This window comes from Anomaloglossus baeobatrachus, chromosome 6 (genome assembly GCF_048569485.1).
Source record: "Anomaloglossus baeobatrachus isolate aAnoBae1 chromosome 6, aAnoBae1.hap1, whole genome shotgun sequence".
Lineage (NCBI taxonomy): Eukaryota > Metazoa > Chordata > Amphibia > Anura > Aromobatidae > Anomaloglossus > Anomaloglossus baeobatrachus.
The window spans coordinates 517,159,156-517,184,314 of NC_134358.1; the positions used below are offsets into that span (position 1 = coordinate 517,159,156).

The 25,159-nt window shown below is 48.8% G+C and overlaps 1 protein-coding gene across 1 annotated transcript in view; it reads left to right on the forward strand.

Annotated features, from left to right (window-relative positions):
- The window catches only part of CUL2 (cullin 2), a 178,501-nt gene that overhangs the window by 105,716 nt on the left and 47,626 nt on the right, over window positions 1–25,159 (forward strand). Inside the window, exons 12-15 of the mRNA XM_075316773.1 lie at window positions 7,206–7,265; window positions 8,280–8,408; window positions 11,724–11,810; window positions 15,072–15,224. Of these exons, the coding sequence (XP_075172888.1) occupies window positions 7,206–7,265; window positions 8,280–8,408; window positions 11,724–11,810; window positions 15,072–15,224 (429 nt within the window). The remainder of the gene's footprint in view (window positions 1–7,205; window positions 7,266–8,279; window positions 8,409–11,723; window positions 11,811–15,071; window positions 15,225–25,159) is intronic.

Genomic DNA, 25,159 nt, shown 5'->3' on the forward strand with positions numbered 1-25,159 from the left:
TGGTTGAAGGCGTCTAAATACAGAAATTTTCAAGTATTGTCACAGATTCTCAGCGGTCTGGAGTATGACTTGGCCATTGACATTCATAAATATGTTTTGATCTAAACCGTCCAGTTGCGGCAGGATGTTTAGGATCATTGTCCAGTTGGAAGGTGAACCTACACCACAGTCTCAAGTGTTTTGTTACCTCTTAACAGTTTTTCTTTATCGTTCCTTTATGGGAGACCCAGACCATGGGTGTATAGCTAGCGACCTCCGGAGGACACACAAAGCACTACACTCAAACGTGTAGCTCCTCCCTCCGGGCTATATACACCCCCTGGATGACAATCTACCCAGTTCAACGCTTTGTGTTCCAGGAGGATCACACACACTTTTATTTCCTCATATTTTTTTCAATTTTATTTTAATGTTTTAAAGATTTGGAAGAAAAGCGGGTCCAGTCTGGACTCCCGGCATGTCCCTTCACGCTCCACTCTGCGGGGTGCTGTTAAGGTTGATTTTAATAAGGCTGGAGCCTTCACATGCCGAGCTCCTTCGCATCCTCTGTCGAGGCTCTGTTTGAAGTGGGAGCCTCCACGGTCCTCTGTGCTTGCAGGAGGCCGGCTCCATCCACAGCCCTGTCTGGTCCCTGCTGGAAGGAGCGTTAACCCCCATTCAGGGACATGGCCCTGCGTCTCAAAGCTAAGTATTGAGACGTTTTTTCAGGGGTCCCGGGTACTTTTATTATGGGGGCAGTATGTGCTTTAGCGTTACTGTTAATTTCGGCCGGTTCTGGGAATTTCCCATGAGAACCGCGCCGACGGTGCCTGCTCGTCGGCCGCACTTTAAAATCTAGGCCCCGGCTTCAGTTTGGGCCTAGTTTCGTTTTTGGCTTCTTCTGTATGTTTTGCATACAGCGACGCCCACCGCCCGGCCAGCAGAGCGGAGGGCACTCCCCTCTGGGGGGATGTCCCCTCCTCTGTCTACCCCCCTGTGTCTCTCTGGCCTCTGTTTTTTCCCGCTCCTGGGCTTATACACGCCCCCCTCCTTCTCCCACCGCCATTTTCTCAGCGTTTTTATCACTGAGAAGCGCTGGATGCTACTGCTGCATACTTTTTGGAAGCTGTCACTTTACAGGGGAGCGGTGAAGTCCAGAGGGCACACAGAGAACAGGGCTGGTAAGCCACAACCTTTGGTTGTGGATTTTTATACACTCAGGCTTTCTACAGGAGTGTGTTTTGGCTGCAGAGCTTCCTCCACAGCAGCATGTCTGTCACTAGGAGCAAGGCTGCAAACATGTATGCTATATGCACTGCTTGCAAGCTAATTCTGCCAGAGCCTAGCACGTACCCACATTGTGATAACTGTGCTAATATGGTTGTGTCTCAGCCTGGAGCCTCCGCAGGGGTCCCTCCGGCTGCTTCGGTCCCGGTGGCTGAACCCCCGGCTTGGGTAGCATCCTTTACACAGGCTCTTTCCAAGTCGTTTGCCGATTCCATGGGGCAGCTGTCTCAGACGCTGCTGTCTATGCATCAGCCTCCCTCTCAGCCCCCCTCTCAGGGTGTCTCTGCTGCTCAGAGCTCTGCAGAGCCCTCAGAGCATGTCCTTGGACCCCGTCCCCCCAAACGGAGACGCACGGACCCTCCTCCTTCCTCGTCCCACGGCTCTGATTCACAAGCCGAGGTGCAGGGCGAGGATGATTCATTTACTGTGGGCTCAGACTCTGCCTCTATGTACCCCATTGACTTGTCTGAGGGCGATGCGGACGTTAGTGACTTGATTGCGTCCATTAACTCCGTACTGAACCTTAACCCACAGGAGTCAGAGGATCAACCCTCTCTGGTAGAGGTACACCAGTTTACCTCTCCTAAGAAGCCTAGGAGTATGTTTTTTAATCACTCCAGCTTTCAGACCACTGTTAACAAGCCAAGGGCCTGTCCTGACAAACGTTTTCCGAAACGTAGTTCAGATGACCGTTTCCCGTTTCCACCGGAGGTGGTTAAGGACTGGGCCCAGTCCCCAAAGGTAGACCCTCCAGTGTCCAGAATCTCAGCCCGCACAGTAGTTGCGGTGGCCGACGGCACTTCTCTTAAGGATCCCACTGACCGCCAGGTTGACCTTCTGGCCAAGTCTGTATTTGAGGCGGCAGGAGCCTCCTTCTCTCCGTCTTTTGCGGCGGTGTGGGCTCTTAAGGCTATCTCTGCCTCTCTGGCGGAGATTCATTCCCTCTCCAGAGACTCTATTCCTGAGATGGATGCTTTAACCGCCCGAGCTTCAGCTTTTGCATCCTACGCCATGTCTGCCGTCCTGGAAGCTTCTCACCGCACGGCAGTGGCCTCCGCTAATTCCCTCGCGATCCGCAGGATCTTGTGGCTTCGAGAGTGGAAAGCGGACGCTTCCTCTAAGAAGTACCTTGCGAGTCTCCCTTTTACTGGGTCACGGCTGTTTGGGGAACAGCTGGATGACATAATTAAGGAGGCTACTGGCGGGAAGAGTACTTCCTTGCCACAAGCTAAACCCAAGAAACCTACCCAGGGCAGGAACCAATCGAGGTTTCGTTCCTTTCGTTCCTCTAACTGGTCATCCTCTAAGCCCACGGTCTCGTCCACTACCGCCAAGGATCGTAAATCCAACTGGCGCGCAAAGCCGCGTCCTCAAAAGACCGGAGGAGCCGCTGCCACCAAGGCAGCCTCCTCGTGACTATCTGGCCGCGCCAGCAACGTCCTTGGTCGGGGGCAGGCTCTCCCACTTTGGCGACGTGTGGTTGCAACACGTCTCCGATCAGTGGGTGCGGGATATCATCACCCACGGCTACAGGATACCTTTTTCTTCCAGCCCGCCAAACAGATTTTTTCTGTCCACCCCCCCCTTCCATCGACATCAGAGATGCCTATCTGCATGTGCCTATTGCGGTTTCACACCAGCGTTGGCTACGCTTTGCGATCAGAGAGGAACATTTCCAGTTCGTGGCTCTTCCCTTTGGCTTAGCCACGGCCCCCCGAGTGTTCACCAAGGTCATGGCAGCAGTGGTTGCTGTCCTGCACCTCCAGGGATTGGCAGTGATTCCTTACCTGGACGACCTTCTAGTCAAGGCCTCATCCAGTGTAGACTGCCAACGGAGTGTCTCTCTCACTGTCGCCACGCTAATTCAGTTCGGGTGGCTTGTCAACCTCCCCAAGTCGACTCTGACCCCGACCCAGGTACTCTTGTACCTAGGGATGCAATTCGAGACTCTGCCGGCACTTGTCAAGTTGCCCTTAGTCAAACAGCAGTCCCTTCGTCTGGCGGTGCGCTCTCTGCTGAGGCACCGCCGTCATTCCCTCAGACGCCTCATGCAGGTGCTGGGTCAGATGGTGGCGTCCATGGAAGCGGTTCCCTTTGCCCAGTTCCATCTGCGTCCCTTGCAGCTGGACATTCTCCGCTGTTGGGACAAGCGGATCTCTTCTTTGGACAGGCTAGTGGCTCTGTCATCACAGGCCAGGAACTCCCTTCAGTGGTGGCTTCAGCCCCTCTCCCTGTCACAGGGGCGGTCCTTCCTGACTCCGTCCTGGGTGATTCTCACCACGGATGCCAGTCTCTCCGGTTGGGGAGCGGTGTTTCTCCATCACCGAGCACAGGGCACTTGGACTCCGTCCGAATCAGCCCTCCCGATCAATGTGCTGGAGATCAGAGCTGTGTTTCTAGCTCTTCTAGACTTTCACCACCTACTGGCGGGCAAGCACATTCGGGTTCAGTCGGACAATGCGACAGCGGTTGCCTACATCAATCACCAGGGCGGAACTCACAGCCGTCTGGCGATGTTGGAGGTTCAACGAATCCTCCAGTGGACGGAGGACTCAAAGTCCACCATATCCGCAGTCCACATCCCAGGCGTGGAAAACTGGGAGGCCGATTATCTCAGCCGTCAAACCGTGGACGGCGGCGAGTGGGCCCTGCATCCGTCAGTGTTCAGATCAATCTGCCGCAAGTGGGGCACTCCGGAAGTAGATCTAATGGCTTCCCGGCACAACCACAAGGTTCCGGTTTACGTGGCTCGCTCCCATGATCCTCAAGCCTTCGCAGCAGACGCACTGGTTCAGGATTGGTCTCAGTTCAGTCTGGCCTATGTGTTTCCCCCTCTAGCGCTCTTGCCCAGGGTTCTGCGCAAGATCCGAATGGAGGGCCGTCGAGTCATACTCATTGCTCCGGACTGGCCCAGGCGAGCCTGGTACCCAGACTTGCTCCGCCTGTCCGTAGAGATCCCGTGGCATCTCCCGGACCGCCCAGACCTTCTCTCTCAAGGTCCGTTCTTCCGCCAGAATTCTGCGGCTCTCAGATTGACGGCGTGGCTCTTGAGTCCTGGATCCTGACGGCTTCAGGCATTCCCTCTGAGGTCATCTCCACCATGACTCAGGCTCGGAAGTCTTCCTCGGCTAGGATTTATCATAGGACTTGGAAAATTTTCCTGTCCTGGTGTCGCTCTTCCGGCCATGCTCCTTGGCCGTTCGCCTTGCCGACCATCCTGTCTTTTCTACAGTCAGGTCTACAGTTGGGTCTGTCCCTCAATTCCCTTAAGGGACAGGTGTCGGCTTTGTCGGTATTGTTCCAGCGGCGTATCGCTCGACTGGCTCAGGTGCGCACCTTCATGCAGGGCGCATCTCACATCATTCCTCCTTACCGACGACCCTTGGATCCCTGGGACCTTAATTTGGTCCTCACGGCCTTACAGAAACCCCCTTTTGAGCCTCTCAGGGAGGTTCCTTTGTCCAGACTTTCACAGAAAGTCGTCTTTCTAGTAGCCATAACTTCTCTCAGGAGAGTTTCCGATTTGGCTGCGCTTTCTTCGGAATCCCCCTTTTTGGTGTTTCACCAAGACAAGGTGGTTCTTCGTCCGACTCCGGACTTTCTTCCTAAGGTGGTGTCTTCCTTCCACCTTAACCAGGACATTTCATTGCCCTCTCTTTGTCCGGCCCCTGTGCATCGCTTTGAGAAGGCGTTGCACACCTTGGATTTGGTGCGGGCGCTCCGCATCTATGTGTCTCGCACCGCCGTGTTTCGGCGGTGCACCTCACTTTTCGTGCTAACCACGGGTCAGCGCAAGGGCCTTTCGGCTTCTAAACCGACCCTAGCTCGTTGGATTAGGTCGGCCATATCCGATGCCTACCAGTCTTCTCAGGTGCCTCCCCCGTCGGGGATTAAGGCGCACTCGACCAGAGCTGTCGGTGCCTCCTGGGCTTTCAGGCACCAGGCTACGGCTCAGCAGGTGTGTCAGGCTGCCACTTGGTCCAGTCTGCACACTTTTTCTAAGCACTACCAAGTGCATGCTCATGCTTCGGCAGATGCGAGCTTGGGCAGACTCATCCTTCAGGCGGCTGTCGCCCATTTGTGAAGTTAGGTTTTGCCTACTTCTCAGTTTAGTTTATTTCCCACCCATGGACTGCTTTGGAACGTCCCATGGTCTGGGTCTCCCATAAAGGAACGATAAAGAAAAAGAGAATTTTGTTTACTTAGCGTAAATTCTTTTTCTTATAGTTCCGACATGGGAGACCCAGCTCCCTCCCTGTTGCCTGTTGGCAGTTTTTGTTCCGTGTGCTTCACGGCTGTTGTTAGTAGACAGAGTTCTGGTTTTGCCGAGTTTTACTCTATCTCTACTTATGGGTGGATGTCCTCCTTCAGCTTTTGCACTGAACTGGGTAGATTGTCATCCAGGGGGTGTATATAGCCCGGAGGGAGGAGCTACACGTTTGAGTGTAGTGCTTTGTGTGTCCTCCGGAGGTCGCTAGCTATACACCCATGGTCTGGGTCTCCCATGTCGGAACTATAAGAAAAAGAATTTACGGTAAGTAAACAAAATTCTCTTTTTCCTCCAAATTTGCCCTGTATTTAGCTTCCAGTCAACTCTGACCAGCTTCTCTCTCTGCTGAAGAGAAACCTCCCCAAAGCATGCTATTGCCTCCACCATGTGTGACGGTGGGGTTGGTGTTTTCAGGGTGATGTCCCGTGTTGTTTCCGGTACACCTATAGTTTAGAACTATTTGGGCTAAATGCACTTTGGTCTCATCTGACCAGATCACCTTCTTCCACTTGCTCACTGTGTTCCTACATGGCTTTTTGCAAAGCGCAAACAGAATTTCTTATGACTTTCAAAAATGGCTTTTTTCTTGCCAGCTTTGTAGAGTGTACGACTACGGCCGGAGTCACACTGGTGTATACAATCCAGTGCGAGAGAATTGGATGGATTGTGCTAATGACACTCGGCTCAAACTCTGCTGCAAGTGTGGTCTGAGTGTAATTTTTACTGTGATCCGATTGACTTGCATGTGAGAATCGGACCACAGGTGCTGAGAAGATGGAAACTTAATCTCTCCATCTTCTCCGTTGCCTGTCTCTGTTGATCGGCACTGCTCCATAGTACAATATTGGAGCGAGTGCTATCCGATAACACATCAGATAGCACTTGTCCTCGTTATACGCTGCTGTGAGCGAACTGTAATAATTGTCCTGTGGACAGATTCTCCCACCTGACTGACTATCTTAGCAGCTTCTCCAGAGTGACCATGGGATGTCAGTTTAGGTGGACAGCCATGTCTTCTTAGGTTTGCTTTTGTGCCACACTCCTTCCATTTTTGGATGGTGGATTGAACAGTGCTCTGTGAGATGTTCAGAGCTTGGGCTACTTATTTCTAACCTAACCCTGCTTTACTCATCTCCACAACTTTATCTCTGACCTCTCTGTTGTGTTCCTTGGTTTTCATGATGCTGTTTGATTCCTTATGTTCTCAAACAAACCTCTGAGGACTTCACAGAACGTCTATTTTTGTTCTGAGAATAAATTACACACAGGAGGACTCAATTTGCTAATTAAGTGCTTTGTGAGAGGCAATCGGTCACTCAGGATTTTAGTTAGTGGTATCAGAACACAGGAGGCTGAATACAAACGAACTTACAAGGTTTTCTGAAAATTGGATCATTTAATTTACACTTCAAAAATCCTTGCTTCTTTGTGTTGGTTTATCACACAAAATCCCAATAAAATACATTTTGTTTGTGGATATAATCTGAAAAAAAAAAAAAATGTGGAAAGTTCGTGGGGTATGAATACTTTTTCAAGGCACTGAAAAGCTGTGATGGTTATTAGTTGGGAGGATAGCTCCTAGTTTGGATCAATCGGGAGCAATGAGCAGATATTTTCCTGTGACCTGGACAGTGTATTTGGGTAATACTTTGATGCTTTTTCTATACAGGCTCTTACATGTGTTGTCAACTACAAAGAGCCCAAATCCGTCTGCAAAGCCCCCGAATTGGTGAGTTTTCGGTTTCCAAGCCAAGAATGTGTTTTTGTTCAAGTGAAGAATTAGATTAAAACACTTAAAGACCTTTTGACGCTTATTTTTGCCACAGGTTGGGTCTGTGTGTTTGGGTTGGGTTCAGGAGCTGATCTGCATACGTGATAGGTGTTGGCTGTATTACACAGCTGACACCTGTCACGAACAGCCAGCTCTGATCATTGCTGTGTAACCATTTAGTTCCTACTGTTAATATCTGACAGCGACTTTAAAAGGTGCCAATGAAGAAACACAAAATATGGCTCATGAAAGCCTTATGCCGGCGTCACATGGTACGATCTATCGTGCGATCACACCCGCCCCCGTCGTTTGTGCGTCACGGACAATTAGTTGCCTGTGTCGCACAAACTGTCTAACCCCCTGTCACACGTACTTGCCTCCCAAACGACCTCGCTGTGGTCGGCGAACATCCACTTCCTGTAGGGGGAGTGACGTTCGACGTCACACAGCCACCGGCCAATAGAAGCGGAGGGGCGGAGATGAGCGGGACGTAACATCCCGCCCACTTCCTTCCTTCCTTCCTTCCGCATTGCCGGTGGGACGCAGGTAAGCTGTGTTCGTCGTTCCCGGGGTGTCACATGGAGCGATGTGTGCTGCCCCGGGAACGATGAACAACCGGCGCACAGAAGGAGGACCGACATTTTGAAAATGAGTGACGTGTCAACGAGCAACGATAAGGTATTTTTTCTCGTTCACAGTCGTTTGGAGGTGTCAAACGCTACGATATGTCAAACGATGCCGGATGTGCGTCACTAACGACGTGACCCCGACGACATATCGTTAGATATATCGTAGCGTGTGACGCCGGCATTAGGGGGTCATATGGCGAGCCATTGTCTGTGCTCCAAATGTGGAATAGAGAGCAATAAAGTAAAATAAATGAAAGCTTTTTCTTTGTAGACAGGGCAGCTGTAATCTGTAGAGTAAGACTTGTGTAACATCTTGTCATCCATGTCTCCATAATTCATGCAGCTGGCCAAATACTGTGATAATATGCTGAAAAAGTCAGCCAAAGGAATGACCGAGAACGAGGTGGAGGACAAGCTAACGAGTTTTATTACCGTTTTCAAGTACATAGATGATAAAGACGTTTTCCAGAAGGTACGTGTAATATCAGCGTAACCCAAGCAGCTGTCTTCATACATTTTTCACATTTTGTAATGTGTCCTATTGGTGTAGCCGTATGGCCTGAACGGCGGTATATACACAATACACTGGCATGCATAACTAAAGAATTAGGTTTAATGAAAGTCCATTTATTAAATTAAGAAGAAAAGTTTGCGAGCAGAAGCCTCACTCCTCTATCTGTTGAACCACGTTACTATGTAATGTTCGATTTTGTCTGTACGTGTCCTCTCTGAATTGTTAAGTGTCATGGAATATGTTGGAGCTATTTAAATTATTAGTTTAAAAAGTAAGGATTTGTTTTTTGTTTGTTTTTTTTTTTTTGTTTTTATGAAGGCTGATATATTCCCCAAAATAAATAACTTTAAAAAAAAAATTCATTTTGTCCTGATTTTAATTTTTTTTTGTGGGACAAGTTGTACTTTTAAATGAAACCATAAGTTTTACCATATGGTGTACTGGAAAACAGCAAAAAAAATTCCAAATGTGGCAAAGGTGTGATCGCACAATAGTTTTTGGGATGTTTTATTCACGGTGTTCACTATATGGTAAAACCGATGTATCCATGTGATGCCTGAGGTCAGTGCGAGTTTGTAGACACCAAACATGTATAGGTTTTCTTGTATCTAAGGGGTTAAAATTCACAAGCTTGTCCAATAAAAGTGGCATATGTCTTGCGCCATTTTCCGAAACCCGTAGCGTTCTCATTTTTTGGGATTTATGGCTGTGACGGCTTATTTTTTGCGTCTTGAGTTGCCGTTTCTAACGGTACCATTTTTGTGCAGATGCTACGTTTCGATCGCCTGTTATTGCATTTTGCGTAAAACTTGCGACGACCAAAAAACGTAATTTTGGCGTTTGGAATTTTTTTTGCCACTACACCGTTTACTGATCAGATTAATTGATTTTATATTTTGATCGGGCATTTTCTGAATGCAGCGATACCAAATGTGTATTTTTTTTTCTTTAACCCTTTAATTTTCAATGGGGTGAAAGGGGGGTGATTTGACCTTTTTTTTAAGGTTTTGTTTTTTTTTAAAAAAAAATTTTAAAACTTTTTTTAAAACTTTTTTTTTTTTATTTATTTTACTTGTCCCCCTACGGGGCTATAGCAATCAGCAATCCGATCGCTCTGATCTATCTGCTGATCACCGCTACACAGCTGTAAACAGCAGATACGGTCACTTCCTGCTTCACTGGCCTCCGGGCCGAGTGAAAACGAAAGTGAAACGTCATAGCTGCAGGCGTCATCACATGATCCTGTGCTGCCATGGCAACCACCGAAAGTCACGTGATCACTCACGTGACTTCCGGTAGGAGCGGCGGTAAGTGAAAATCTTCACCGCGCGTATATACATCTTGCTGCCAGACTTTGGCAGCGAGAGATGTAAGGGGTTAATGTTACGGGTGGAATGCGATTCCACTCGTAACATGCAGGCACACATGTTAGCTGTTGAAAACAGCTGATATGTGCACCGATCGCTGCACCCTGCTCTTGGCAGGGGGCGGGGCTTAACTGCACACGATCCATGACTGATAGATCCGTCAAAGGTCGTGATGGGGTTAAACCTTGAAGCCTTATGTAACATGGTACTGAAGGCCTTAAAGGGGTTGTTCACTACTTAGACAACCCCTTCTGATTCCACATGTTTTTCCCAGGTAAAATAAAAAAAAATTATACTCCCATACTGGCACTGTTCCAGCGATGCCATGATTAGCATTCTTTCGGTTCACGTGACACTGCGCGATCCCTGCTTCACATCGGCTTCTCTCCTTGCCTTCGGACCAAACTAGATAATCAACAGGAAGTGACCGCTGCGGCTGGGCTCACTTCCTGTTCAATGCTTGTTTGTCCTGTAGGCCGAGCAGAAGGAAGCCAGCGCTGATTGGATGCAGGGCTCGCATGACGTCACAATATCATGTGAGCCATGACACCGCTAGAAAGAGCATCGGTACAGGAGGAAAGTATAGTCTTCTTCTTTTTTTTTTTTTTTTTTTTTTTTATCTGGGGAAAACATGTGGAATCAGAATGGGGTGTCCTAGTAGAGCATAACCTCTTTAAAGGGAACCTGTCACCAGTTTTTTTGGCCTACAATCTGCGGCCACCACCACTGGGCTCTTATATATAGCATTCTAACATGCTGTATATAAGAGCCCAGGCCGCTGTGTAGAACATAAGAAACCCTTTATAATACTTACCTAAAGCGGTCACTGCGGAGGATGTGGTTCAAATGGGCGTCTTTGTCCTCCGGTGCCGGTGCTGCCTCTTTCGGCCATCTTTGTCGCCACCTGTCGTTTTTCTGAAGCTGCGGTGTATGACGTGTCCGACGACATACACACTCGCCGGCACTGAGGTCCTGAGCAGGGCAGATCAAAGTATTCTAATGTGCCTGCGTGAGACCGGCGAGTGTGTATGACGTAGACGCGTCATGCACACAAGCTTCAGAAGATGGCCGAAAGAGGTGTTTCCACTGGAGAATGGAGACGCCCATCTGAGCCACATCACTGCAGCAACCGGTTTAGGTGAGTATTATAAAGTGATTATGTTGTACACAGCGGCCTGGGTTCTTATATACACATGTTAGAATGCTGTATATAAAAGAGCCCAGTGGTGGTGGCCGCAGCTTATAGGGCAAAAAACTGGTGACAGGTTCCCTTTAAAGAGAATCTGTCACCAGTGTCTCCTCTGATGCCGTGGTCTCTGTTGGGCTGCAGTGATAACTTGACATCGCCCATCACTGAGCTCAGTGATTTGGCTGCAGCAATGTTGATGATGTCACCGTTGCAACCAAAAAACTGAGACCGAGACAGAGGCAGGAACATTGTGCTGGATCCAAGGATTGTGTGTGCGTGCGTGCGTGCGTGCGCGTTTGTGTTTTTTTTCTGCTACAACAAACTGAACAGCTTAGAAAAGTTTTTTGAAAGGGCTCAACCGCTTTGTGATTTGCGATCGGTGCTTTGCGCTGGGTTTATATTGTGTGATTTTCATGTAGATCCTATTATGATAATCTGCAAAGTAAATTTGATAACAAGGCGATGCAGACCCCCATCTTTCAGCAGTGAGCATGGAGTTTCATGGCTGATAACACTGTCCACATGATGGCGGAGCTGTTATATATCTTGTGTCACCGTACCCTGGTTACACAATGGTCACCGCCTCTGGCACTCCTGTCGATTCACTCATAGACATTGTAAGGATCAGAGCATTTACAATGTAGTTACTGTGATGTTTTATCATGGCCTCCTCCTTCGTGCGTGGTGTAATACATGTTTGTGTCTGTTACTTCTTAGTTCTATGCTAGAATGCTGGCAAAGCGGCTGATTCACGGCTTATCAATGTCGATGGACTCAGAAGAAACTATGATCAATAAATTAAAGGTAAGGTTAGATTTCATTATTTAAGGCATTCGGCATTTCAAAGTCAAAGATGAGTCTTGTCTCCAAAGCACAGGTCAGCAGTCTTATAATGTGGCTCCCACCTCCTCCTTGAGAAGAGATCCCCGTCTTGCTCTTGTATGAATGGAAAGGTGGACGCACATAAGATTGGAGATGCACATTTACTTCTGTGGGAGTAAAGGGGGCTTTACACACAACAACATCGCTAGCTACCTTACAATAGGCCGTCATAGGAGGGTCATTCGACGGCCGAGTGGGGGCACCAATCACCGTCCTTTTAGGGTGCCGACCCCCACATGATAGGGCTAATGTTAACTAATGAGAGGGCATTTGGCTGTAGGTCCCTATGGTGGTGGTTTTCTCTTGCTCTTTTTCTTGCTCTTTAGGCCCAGAATCTTGGGGTCTTGCTTCATCTGGGGAGTAAAGGGGGCTTTACACGCAACGATATCGCTTGCGAGCGTACCCGCCCCCGTCGTTTGTGCGTCACGGGCAAATCGCTGCCTGTGGCGCACAATATCGTTAGGAGCCGTCACACAGACTTACCTGCCTAGCTATGTCGCTGTGGCCGGCAAACCACCTCCTTTCTAAGGGGGCGGTTCGTGCGGCGTCACTAAGCGGCCGCCCAATAGAAGCGGAGGGGCAGAGATGAGCTGTCGTAACATCCCGCCCACCTCCTTCCTTCCTCATTGCCGGCGGCCGCAGGTAAGCTGTAGTTCCTTGATCCCGAGGTGTGTCACGTAGCGATGTGTGCTGCCTCGGAACGACTAACAACCTGCGTCCTCAACAATCAACGATTTTTTGAAAATGAACGACATGTCAACGATGGACGATTTGGGGAGTATTTTCCATCATTAACAGCCGCTCGTTGGTGTCACGTAACGATGTCGCTAACAATGCCGGATGTGCGTCACGGAATCCATTACCCCGGCGATATATCGATATATCCCTGTTCCCTGCACTCCTAGCCAGAGTACACATCGGGTTAATTATGCAGGGAGCCGGCACTGGCAGCGTGAGAGCGGCAGACGCTAGTAACCAAGGTAAATATCGGGTAACCAAGGAAGGGCTTCTTGGTTACCCGATGTTTACCGTGGTTACAGCTTACCGCAGGCTGCCAGACGCCGGCTCCGGCTCCTGCTCCCTGCTCTCTTCAGTTCGTCGCTCTCTCGCTGTCACACACAGCGATGTGCACTTCACAGCGGGAGAGCAACAAGCAAAAAATGAAGCGGGACATTCAGCAACGACCGGCGACCTCACAGCAGGGGCCAGCTCGTTGCTGGATGTCACACACAGCGACAGCGACGGGACGTCGCTGCTACGTCACAGAAAATGGTGACGTAGCAGCGATGCCGTCGCTGTGTGTGACACCACCTTAAGTCCCAGGTTTTGTGACGCACCAGTGACCTCACCAGCGATGTCGCTGTGTGTGACACTAAGCAGCGACCTGGCCCCTGCTGTGAAATCGCTGATCGTTACACACTGTTCTGGTTAATTTTTTGGTCGTCTGGCTCCCGCAGGGCAGGACGCATCGCTATTTTTGACGCTGTGTGACAGGGTCCCAATGACCACCGAGATAGTTATACAGGTCGCTACTGCGACCTCTATCGTTACTGTGTCGTTGGTAAGGTCTGACTGTGTGACATCTCACCAGCGACCTCCCAGCGACTTACCAGAGATCCTTACCAGGTCGTATCGTGGTTGGAATCGCTGGTACGTCGTTTAGTGTGACGGTAGCCTAACTGCTTATGTAAAATCCACAATGTGCTTTGTAATTCCGTGATCTTTAATGTGTCCCGTTTGAGCCCACAAAGGACTTATAAACCCACAAAAAATCCTTTAGTGCTCAGCTCCTTCAGCGTTGGACACAGATCAACCACTGACCATTTCCCGTGTTTCTTTTCTTTTTTTTTTTTTTTGTTTTTTTGGGTGTGGGAGGATAAACAGCCACCAAATACCAGTCTCTGTTTCAGCGGAATGCATAAAGTAACAGCTTGGGTAGTCTGCGGGTACACTTAAGCCGGCTTTAGAAAACTACTATTAAAGGGATAGACAGGCCTGCACAATATTTTGCAGGGTTTTTTTGTGTAAACACTAGAGACTAAGAGGTTTGCTGCTTCTGGAGAAATTTCTAAAATGCTGTCAAGTTTTCTGTATGGACATCTGCCATCATAATGTTCGTAATTGATTCCCCTGTATTTCAGGGTGATTGTTGCCTGTGACTCAATATCCTGAAGTCTTTGTCTACATGTTCTTAATTCGTCCCTCAGTAATCTGTAGAATCTATGCTTCAAAGAGCTCCCATGTGGATGGAGCGGAGGTCGATCATGGGCACTGCTGCTCTTTTCTCTCCATATGGGAGCGCTGGTGATTGCCGAGCGCTACTCGCAGCCGGTGTTCGGCACTCCCATCAGAATACCGTATTTTCTGGCGTTTAAGACAACTGGGCATATAAGACGACCCCCAACTTTTCCAGTTAAAATATAGAGTTTGGGATATATCGTAGATACTAGCATGTAAGCTGACCCGAGTAATATCCACATTTAGTAATGTCCCCTGCTGTAATGTGCCCATTGTTTAGTAATGTCCCCTGCTGTAATGTACCCATTGTTTAGTAATGTCCCCTGCTGTAATGTACCCATTGTTTAGTAATGTCCCCTGCTGTAATGTACCCATTGTTTAGTAATGTCCCCTGCTGTAATGTACCCATTGTTTAGTAATGTCCCCTGCTGTAATGTACCCATTGTTTAGTAATGTCCCCTGCTGTAATGTACCCATTGTTTAGTAATGTCCCCTGCTGTAATGTCCTGTGCAGTAATGAGCCCATTGTTTAATAATGCCCTCCTGCTGCTTCCCTTCTGTCCCCTATCATGCCGTTGTTTACACACACACACAAAAATATTCTCACCTGTCCTCCGTTCCCACGGTGCCTCCAGGGGTCTGTGTGTCTGCGGACTGCAAGAAACAGCTGGAGGCACCCCGTGGGCACGGAGGAGAGGTCAGAATATCTTTTGTTGTGTGTAAACGACGGCACCGTGCATCGGTGTTTAAGCCGACCCCTGACTTTTGTGAAGATTTTCAGGGGTTAAAAAGTCATCTTATACACCGGAAAATACGGTGATTAGAGCAGCAGTACGCATGATTGACTTCCACTCCAATCACACAGGGCTCTTCAGGGCCCCAGTTCTGACCTGGTTACGACCTGGTTACGTGTTTGTATAATCAATATTGTATACTACATTACAGCAAGCATGCGGGTACGAATTCACCAGCAAGCTGCATCGAATGTACACGGACATGAGCGTCAGCGCCGATCTGAATAACAAGTTTAACAACTTCATCAGAAACCAAGACACAGTCGTAGATCTGGGCATCAGCTTTCAGATATATGTATTACAGGTGAGTGCTCCCTCCATTGTGTCTTATATCATGTCCAACATACACAATTGACCTTGGTGTTACTGCTGAAGGTCAAAGAAAGGCAGACAGCATTTGGGTGGAGGACAAGTAGGTAACAAAAATGCATAGTTTTCACAGCATTTTTCTTTGTCGCTCCATTGGGAGACCCAGACAATTGGGTGTATAGCTATTGCCTCTGGAGGCCACACAAAGTATTACACTTAAAAGTGTAAGGCCCCTCCCCTTCTGGCTATACACCCCCAGTGGGATCACTGGCTCACCAGTTTTGTGCTTTGTGCGAAGGAGGCAACACATCCACGCATAGCTCCACTTTTTAGTCAGCAGCAGCTGCTGACTATGTCGGATGGAAGAAAAGAGGACACATATAGTGTCCCCAGCATGCTCCCTTCTCACCCCACTGTATGTCGGAGGTGTTTGTAAGGTTGAGGTACCCATTGCGGGTACGGCGGCAGGAGCCCACATGCTGATTCCTTCCCCATCCCTTTTTACAGGGCTCTGGGTGAAGTGGGATTTACCGGTCTCCAGGCACTGAGACCGTGCTCCATCTACAGCCCCTGGAGAAGATGCTGGATGGAGCGGAGTACATCAGGGACATGGCCCTGCTTCCTCAAGGTACTCTGTGTCCCCGTGCATTTGGCGCTCACACCGCAGCATGCTGGGTGTTGTAGTGCGCCGGGGGACATCAGCGCTGCGGCGCCTGTGCCATGGCCTCATTCAGCTTTGCTGAAGCAGGCTCACTTATGGGAATTGGTCGCGCCGGCCGCTGGGACTGCGGCGCGGCTGGCACTTGTAGTGCGCCGGGGACTTCAGCGCGGCCTGCGCTTTTACGGCGGCCGCGCTGATAACTAGAGTCCCCGGCTTTTGCGGCCTGCTTCCGTTCGTTCCCGCCCCCAGACCTGCCAGTCAGGAGAGGGGCGGGACGCTGGCCACTTCCAGGAATCGGTCGCGCCGGCCGCTGGCAGCGGCGCGGCTGGCACTTGTGGTGCGCCGGGGACTTCAGCGCGGCCCGCGCTTTTACGGCGGCCGCGCTGATAACTAGAGTCCCCGGTTTTTGCGGCCTGCTTCCGTTCGTTCCCGCCCCCAGACCTGCCAGTCAGGAGAGGGGCGGGACGCTGGCCACTTCTATGAATCGGTCGCGCCAGCCGCTGGAACTGCGGCGCGGCTGGCACTTGTGGTGCGCCGGGGACTTCAGCGCGGCCCGCGCTTTTACGGCGGCCGCGCTGTTAACTCGAGTCCCCGGCTTCTGGGCCTAGTCTCCCTTCGTTACCGCCCACAGCCCTGACAGTCAGGGTAGGGGCGTGACGCTGCATAGAGCAGAGCTGAGAGCTGGAGTATGTTTTGCATACTCCACCCCTCTCACTGTGTGCACTGTGAATCCGGATTCCCGCACTTTCTCAGGCACGCCCACGGCTTCCTTCTCTACAAGGACACCGGCAGCCATTAGTGTCAGTTTCTGTACGATACAGAGACAAGTGTGGAAGACCCTGGCATTCTGATAGTCACACAATCGCTGTAACAGGCGTTAAGCAGCACCTGTGGTGCTAACCCCACTAGTGCAGAAGTGCACTTATAGATATGCTTGTACTATATACATTGCACTGTTTGGTCGCACGTTGTATATACCCTCCTGGATTATGCGGAGGAGTTATCAGCATATTCTCTGTGTAAAACAAAGGTGCAGAACCACATGTTTTTCTATACAGCTGGTACAGCATGTACGGCTATACGGCCGGCAGGTACATAGACTCCCATTGTATGCACTAATGGCCAGGGGATGAGGACGGTGTCTGCAGTATTTACTGACAGTTTTTCTGAGACTATGGCTATGATACTAGAAGCCTAGCAGTCCGGACATGTCTCTCACAATATGGGCACTGTTGAATCATTGATCCATGGCCCCCCTCAGTGTGAATAACTAACAGCTCCGGGAATGTCACACGCATCCCAGAGTCACGGCTCTGCACGGACGTCAGTCCCAGACAGCCTAAGTGGGCTCGCTATGAGCGGCCTCGGTTTCATCAGGGTCCTAACAGAAGGACTCGCTGTGTAATGAGGCGGAAGTAGCGGCTCAGGATTCTGATCCTGAGACCGCTCTCAATCTGGATACACCTGATTGTGACGCCATAGTAAATAATCTTATAGCGTCCATCTATAGAATGTGGGTTATTTCTCACAGCTCCTCCAGTGGAGGAGTCAGCTTCACGTATTTTTCTGGACCACTCTGCCTTCAGAGAGGCAGTCCAGGAACACCACGCTTATCCAGATATGCGCTTCTCCAAACGGCTTAGGATACACGTTATCCCTGTCCCCTGACTTGGTCAAGGACTGGACCCAATGTCCCAAGCGGCATCCTCCAATCTCCAGGCTTGTAGCTAGATCCATAGTTGCAGTGGGAGATGGAACTGCAAACTCAAAGATGCCACTGACAGACAGATGGATCTCTGGTCGAAAGCCATCTATGTGGCTGTCGGCACACCGTTGGCTCCGGCATTCTCTCCCTTGGGGCACTCCAAGCTATTTCAGCTTGTCTTACACAGATTGACACGGTTACACGTACATCTGTGCCGCAGGTGGCATCCTTAACCTCTCAAATGTCTGCATTTGTTTCTTACGCGATTCAGGTTGTCCTGGACTCTGCGAACCGTGCGGCGGTAGCCTCCGCTACTCCGTGTTTTTAAGCAGAGCCTGGTCTGCTCGTTAAGTGAATGGAAGGCAGATTCTGCTTCCAAAAAAGGTTGCCTAACCAGTTGCCTTTTTCTGCTGACCGACTGTTTGGTGAGCGTTTTTCCTCGTCCAATGTGGACTCAAAAGGATCAGAGGAGCTAAGATTCTTAGCGGGCTCAGTCTCGCCCAAAAAAGCGACAGTCTGAAAACCCGCTTCCACGGCGGCTTCCTCATGACTTGCGGCCTCGGTCGGTAGCAGGCTCTCCCGCCTTGGCGATATTTAGCTGCCATAGGTCAATGACCATTGAGTGTGAGACATTCTGTCTCACGGGTACAGGATAGAGCTCACTTCTCGTCCTCCAACTCGATTCTTCAGAATTTCTCCACCTCCCGGCCGGGCCGCTGCTCTTCTGCAAACAGGGTGCACTCTATAGGCAGAAAGAGTGATGACCCCCGTTCCTCTTCAGGAACAAGGTCACGGTTTTTACCCCAAATTCTTTGCGGTACCTATAACAACGGGCCGTTCCGTCCCGTTCTGGATCTAAAAATGCTCAGCAAGCTCGTGGACACCAGGCGGTTCCGGATGGAATCCCTCCGCCATGTCATCGCCTCAAGGTCCCAAGGATATTTCCTAGCATCATTAGGCATCAAGGATGCTTATCCACACGTGCCGATTGATCCAGAGCACTAGCGTTTCTACGCTTCGTTATAGGAGACGAACACCCTCTGTTCGTAGCTCTACCTTCCGGCTAGCGACAGTCCAACTGGTCTTCGCCAAGGTCAGGGCAGCAGTAGTCACAGTCCTGCACTCTCAGGGTCACTCTGTGGTCCCGTATTTAGACGATCTACTTGTCAAGGCACTCTCTTAGGAAACATGCCAACACTGCCCGAACGTTGCGCTGGAGACTCTCTAGAGTTTTGGGTGGATCATCAACTTTTTAAAGTCAGATCCGACCCCGACCCTATCGATAACATATCTAGGCATAGAGTTTCTTACTCTCTCAGCGATAGTGAAGCTGCCGCTAGACAAACAGCATTCACTACGGGCTGCAAGCTCTTCTTTAAGAACCAGTCGCACACATTGAGACGCCTCATGCACTTCCTACGTAAGATGGTAGCAATGGAGGCAGTTCCTTTCGCGCAGTTTTACTGCGTCCACTACAATGGGACATTCTCCGCCAATGGGACGAGGAGTCGACGTCCCTCAACAGAGTCGTCGTTCTTTCTCAGGCGGCCAAGGAATCTCTACGGTGGTGGCTTCTTCTCACCTCTTGGTCAAAAAGAAGGTCCTTCCTATCCCCGTCCTGGGCGATAGTTACGACAGACGCGAGTCTATCAGGGTGGGGAGCAGTTTTTCTCCACTACAGCGCTCAGGGTACGTGGACTCAGCAAGAGTCCACTCTTCAGATCAATGTTCTTGAACACAGAGCAGTGTATCTTGCCCTACAATCCTTCCAACAGCGGCTGGAAAGCAAGCATATCCGACTTCAGTCGGACAGCTCCACAGCGGTGGCATACATCAACCACCAAGGAAGAACGCGCAACCGGCAAGCCTTCCAGGAAGTCCGGCAGGTTCTGATGTGGGTGGAAGACACGGCATCCACCATATCCACAATTCACATCCCAAGTGTGGAAACTAGGAAGCTGACTTCCTAAGTCGCTGAGGTGTGGCCGAAAGAGTATGGTCTCCTCACCCGGACGGGTTTCAGGAGATCTGGCGCCGCTGACAGAGGCCGGACGTCGATCTAATGGCGTCACGGCACAACAACAATGTGCCAGCTTCATGGCACGGTTTCACAATCATCGAGCTCTGGCGGCAAACGCCTTAGTTCAGCATTGGTCGCAGTTCCAGCTACCTTAGGTGCCACCTCTGGCATTGTTGCCCAGAGTACTGCGCTAGATCAAGACCGACTGCGGCCGCGCCATCCTCGTCGCTACAAATTGGCCGAGGATGTTGTGGTACTCGGTTCTGTGGTGCCTCACGGTAGGCTAACCGGGGGCACTACCAGACCAATCAGACTGGCTGTCTCAAGGGCCATTCTTCCATTTGAATTCTACGGCCCTCAACCGGATGGTGTGGCATTGAGTCCTGGAACCTAGTGTCGTCAGGATTACCTCAGGACGTGGTTGCCACCATGAGACAGGCTAGCATACCAACGTCCGCCAAGATTGACCACAGGACGTGGAAGATGTTCTTATCTCGGTGCTCGGCGCAGGGTGTTTCTCCCTGGCCGGTTGCATCGTCTATGTTTCCTTCCTTCCTGCAATCTAGGTAGGAAAATGGGTTGTCGCTCAGTTCCCTTTAGGGACAAGTCTCAGCGCTATCTGTATTTTTTCAGAAACGACGACTTCCTCAGGTACGCACGTTCCTACGGGGAGTTTGTCTTCTCAGCACTCCGTACAAGCGGCCGTTAGAGCCCTGAGATCTGAACAAGGTTCTAATTGCTCTCCAGATGCCGCCTTTCGAGCCTTTGAAGGATGTCTCCCTTCCCGTTTTTCACGGGAAGTGGCCTTCTAGTAACGGTCTCGTCTCTTAGGAGAGTTTCCGAGCTAGCAACGCTCTCATACAAACTCCCTTCCTGGTCCTTCACCAGGACAGGGTAGTTCTGCGTCCGGTTCCGGAATTTCTCCCTAAGGTGGTATCCCATTTTCATATCAATCAGGATATCACCTCACCTTCTTTGTGTCCTCGTCCAGTCCATCAATTTCAGAAAGATTTGCATCTGTTGGTTCTGGTGAGAGCACTCAGGTTCTACTTCCCGCATGGCGCTCCTGCGCCACCCGGATGCACTCTTTGTCCTTGTCGCTGGTCGGCGTAAACAGTCGCAAGCTTCCAGATCCACCCTTGCTCGGGGGCTCGAGGAACCAATTCTTGAAACCTACAGTTCTACTGGGCTTCTGGTTCTCTCAAGGCCGAAGGCCCATTCTACCAGAGCCGTGGGTGCATCCTGGGCATTACGGCACCAGGCTACGGCTCAGCAGGTGTGTCAGGCACCCACCTGGTCGAGTCTACTTACTTTTACCAAGCATTATCAGATGCATACCTACGCTTCGGCAGACGCCAGCCTAGGTAGATAAGTCATTCAGGCGGCGGTTGGCCACCTGTAGGAGAGGGCCGTTTGACGGCCCTATCATGAGGTATTCTTTTACCCACCCAGGGATTGCTTTTGGACATCCCAATTGTCTGGGTCTCCCAATGGAGCGACAAAGAAGAAGGGAATTTTGTTTACTTACCGTAAATTCCTTTTCTTCTAGCTCCAATTGGGAGACCCAGCACCCGCCCTGTTTTCTCGGGGTTTTTCTGTTTTTTCGGGTACACATGTTGTTCATGTGGTATGGTTCAGTTCTCCGATGTTTCCTCGGATTGAATTGGTCTTTAAACCAGTTATTGGCTTTCCTCCTTCTTGCTTTGGCACTAAAACTGGTGAGCCAGTGATCCCACTGGGGGTGTATAGCCAGAAGGGGAGGGGCCTTACACTTTTAAGTGTAATACTTTGTGTGGCCTCCAGAGGCAATAGCTATACACCCAATTGTCTGGGTCTCCCAATTGGAGCTAGAAGAAAAGGAATTTACGGTAAGTAAACAAAATTCCCTTCTTTTGTGTTTGTTCTATGCATTACTTTTAATGGGGCAGTTGATGTATATTTTATAGATCACTGCCCATATTGTAACTCCCCTTACATAATATTTAAAAGCCGATCTGTCAGATTTTGCAAAAGCTAAACTGCATTCATAATTAAATAGGCATTAGACTGGTTTAATTACTGTGATATTCCATGTAGGATAGACTATATAATCAATTTTGAAAGTTTAAAATCAGTCTCTGCCAATCTATCCAAAGTGGCAGCTCCTCAGTGTCCCTCCTCTTTGCTGATGCTGCTGAGATCTCACACTGCTCAGTACAGGCTGCAACTCTTAGGATGGATAGGCTTCAATTGAATACACTTGAACTTGTGAGTAGACATGAGCGGACCGTATATACTGTATTTGGTTTTTGCCAAACTTTAAATTAATAAATTAAAAGTTTGGTTCGGGACTTGGCCCCCTGACCCTAAACCCCATATAGGTCAATGGAGACCTGAAATTGTTTGCTGTAAAATAGTCGTAGTAAGGGCTAGGGGGCTGCAAAATGAAGCAAACTGGGACAATTGCCCTGCACAAACAAATGTGGGTAAGGAAAAAATGTAAAAAAAAAAAAAAAAAAGACATACTCTTCTACCTATTTTTGATAACCTGTGCAGCTAAAGCAGTTGACTGCAGGCTACAAACCCCAGCTGTCAGCTTTACCTTAACTTGATATCAAAGGTAGAGGGGATCCTACTTGGTTTTTTTTCTTTAAATTATTTAAATAACTTATCAAAAAATAGGGGGGACCCCACTTTTTTTTTTTTTACCGGCCAAGGTAAAGCAGACAACTGGGGGCTGGTATAGGAAAAGCCATAGTTATTTGGCCTCTCCCAGTCAAAAAATATCAGATCAGCCCGCAGCCGCCCCTGAAGTGGCACATCCATTAGATGCACCAATTCTGGCACTTTGCCTGGCTCTTGCTGAGTGTTCTGGCACGCTATCAATCAGGGTAATAATTTTGAGCTTTATGTCAGCTGTGAATTGAAAGCGGTCTGTTTTGCCAGCTGTTAGTCATAACACAGCAATCATCCACCAGCAGCGATGTGGGCCCAGTTTCTGATCCTGCATCAAAGTTAGGGAGCTGGAATATGACTTAACTGTACATCATATCTTGTTTAGGGGTGAAGGTCACTTCTATTCTGAATGCCAAATATCTATCATGGGTTTATCCAATTTTGCTGATTTCTAATTCTGGATTATTTTATTTTTTTTGTTTTTTATTTTTGTTCACTCGCATACTTGATAAGACAAGCTAAATATACAGTGGTGTTCATAAGTCCTGCATAGGATAAATTGATTTTTCAAGTTTTAAACGTTTTCTGTCGAATATCTTCGATGCTAATATGACATATTATATATGGTTTGTTCAGAAAACAATTTTGCATTCTCTCCCTGTAATATTTTTAGCTTTTGAAGCAGTTTTCCCTGAAATTATTGCAACAATCTGGGAATTGAAAGCACAACTAAATATTGTACAGCTTCAGATCCAAAATTAGGTTCTTGTGACCAATCATAACCTGGATATGGCAGCCAATCACATTCCATTCCATTGCATCACATCTGCTGCTTAGTTTGATAGTTTTATCTGTAGGTCTATCTAGTGAATCATACTGTAGAGCTTTATGATGGGAGCCTTCAGATTCTTGTCAGCGGAGGATCGTGTGCGAGTTGTGGTGCTACATGAAGAGGGTTATACTGGCCCTCAGATCGCAAGGAAGGTCGGCTGTAATCAGAGGACAGTTGTAAGAATTTTGCAGAAACTTAAGCAGCTTGGAATTACTCAGGACAGGCCCAGATCTGGTTGGCCCAGAAAGTCAACTAAAAGGGAGGATAGAGTACTGATAAGAACATCCCTTGCCAATGGAAAGCTCAGCTCTCCTCAGCTTCTGCGAGAATGGCAAGAAAAGTGCAATATTGAGGTAGCAACATCAACTGTTAGGAAGAGATGTTTGGAAGCAGGATTGAGAGGGTGCAAGGCCCGAAAGAAGCCATTGATGACAGCCATACAAAGACAAAGGTGAATACTGTGGGCATTGAAATCAGGGCTGTGGAGTCGGAGTCTGAGCTCATTTTGGTGGAGTCGGAGTTGGAGTCGGTATAAAATGCACCGACTCCGACTCCTAGAATATATAATAAATTGGGGACAGTAGTGCAATGCAGAATGTGCTGAATATTTTACTAAATAATATTTAGTATAATGCTTATATTTAAGTGAAAAATTTAATGTGAACATCAGACATTTAATTATTTTTATGATACAATAATCAAGATATTTGGATAGAACATAAAATATTTATTGGAATACAACTTTAGAACACAAACTAATAAATTGTGAATATGTAATACAATATGTAATGTAATATATATATATATATATATATATATATATATATATATATATATATATATATATATATATATATAATATATACACATACACACACACACACACACACGATATATATGTAATCTACTGTATATTAAATAGTGTATTACATATTTACAATTTATTAGTTTTTTGTGTTCTAAAGTTGTATTCCAATAAATATATTTTATGTTCTATCCAAATATCTTGATTATTGTATCATACAAAATAATTAAATGTCTGATGTTCACATACACATGTTCATGTACTACAATAAATTTTTCACCTAACTATAAGCAATATATGTAGGAGCCGGAGCCGGAGTCGGAGGAAGAGAAATTGAGGAGTCGGAGTCGAAGGTTTGGCTTACCGACTCCACAGCCCTGATTGAAATATTCAAAATGGAGGAAGGAGGAGTGGGAAAAAGGGCTGTTTAGTGATGAAAGCACTTTTTGCATTTTAGGAAATGATGGAAAGTCTTATGTGAGAAGGTTTCCACATGAAGAGTACAAGCCAGAGTGTTTGAGCTTCTCTGTGAAACATCCGATGAAAGTAATGGTCTGGGGCTGTATGGCAGCCAATGGTGTTGTAAGGCTTCATATTGTGGAGGGTATGGTTAAAGGGGTTATCCGGCTTCTTTTGACTTTTTTTCATTATTACACTATTGGGCTACATTGGGGCAGGTAAGTAGATAGAGACCACTTACCTGCCCTGCTGTAAGCCCCTCTCCCCCGGCTCAGAGTGGTCATGTGACCGCTCCTGCCGCGATTTTGCTGCTTCCGGTAATTTCATGTCTACATGGGCAGGGCCATGTTGACATGCAAATCTGGAACAGCATGTTACCGCCCTGCTGGGCTGTACAGTGCGTGGAGTAACCGCCCCCGTCCCTGCACCCTCCCACACATTGCCCAGCACCCCGTACTCTGGCCACAACCTCCCACACACTCCTTAGCCTCCCTCCCCCGCCTCCTGTGTCCAGCTACGTGCGCCCTGAATTGCAGCCGATTCAGTGTCCAGTTCAATAAGGCAAGGAACACTTGCTGTCAGATACACTGTCACGCTGTGTCCCCAGCGCTTTATCATGTTTACTGCCTGACGCCCTGGGAACTGTCCCCCCCCCCCCCCTCCCCCGTGCGCGCTGTCTGTGTCATCATGGGTCATCTGTGTGTGTGCATCAGTCTGTGTCCCGCGCCAGCCCCGCGGATGCCCGCACTGCAGCGTGTCAGTGTTTGCCCCCCTCTGCAGTATAAGCTGCTTC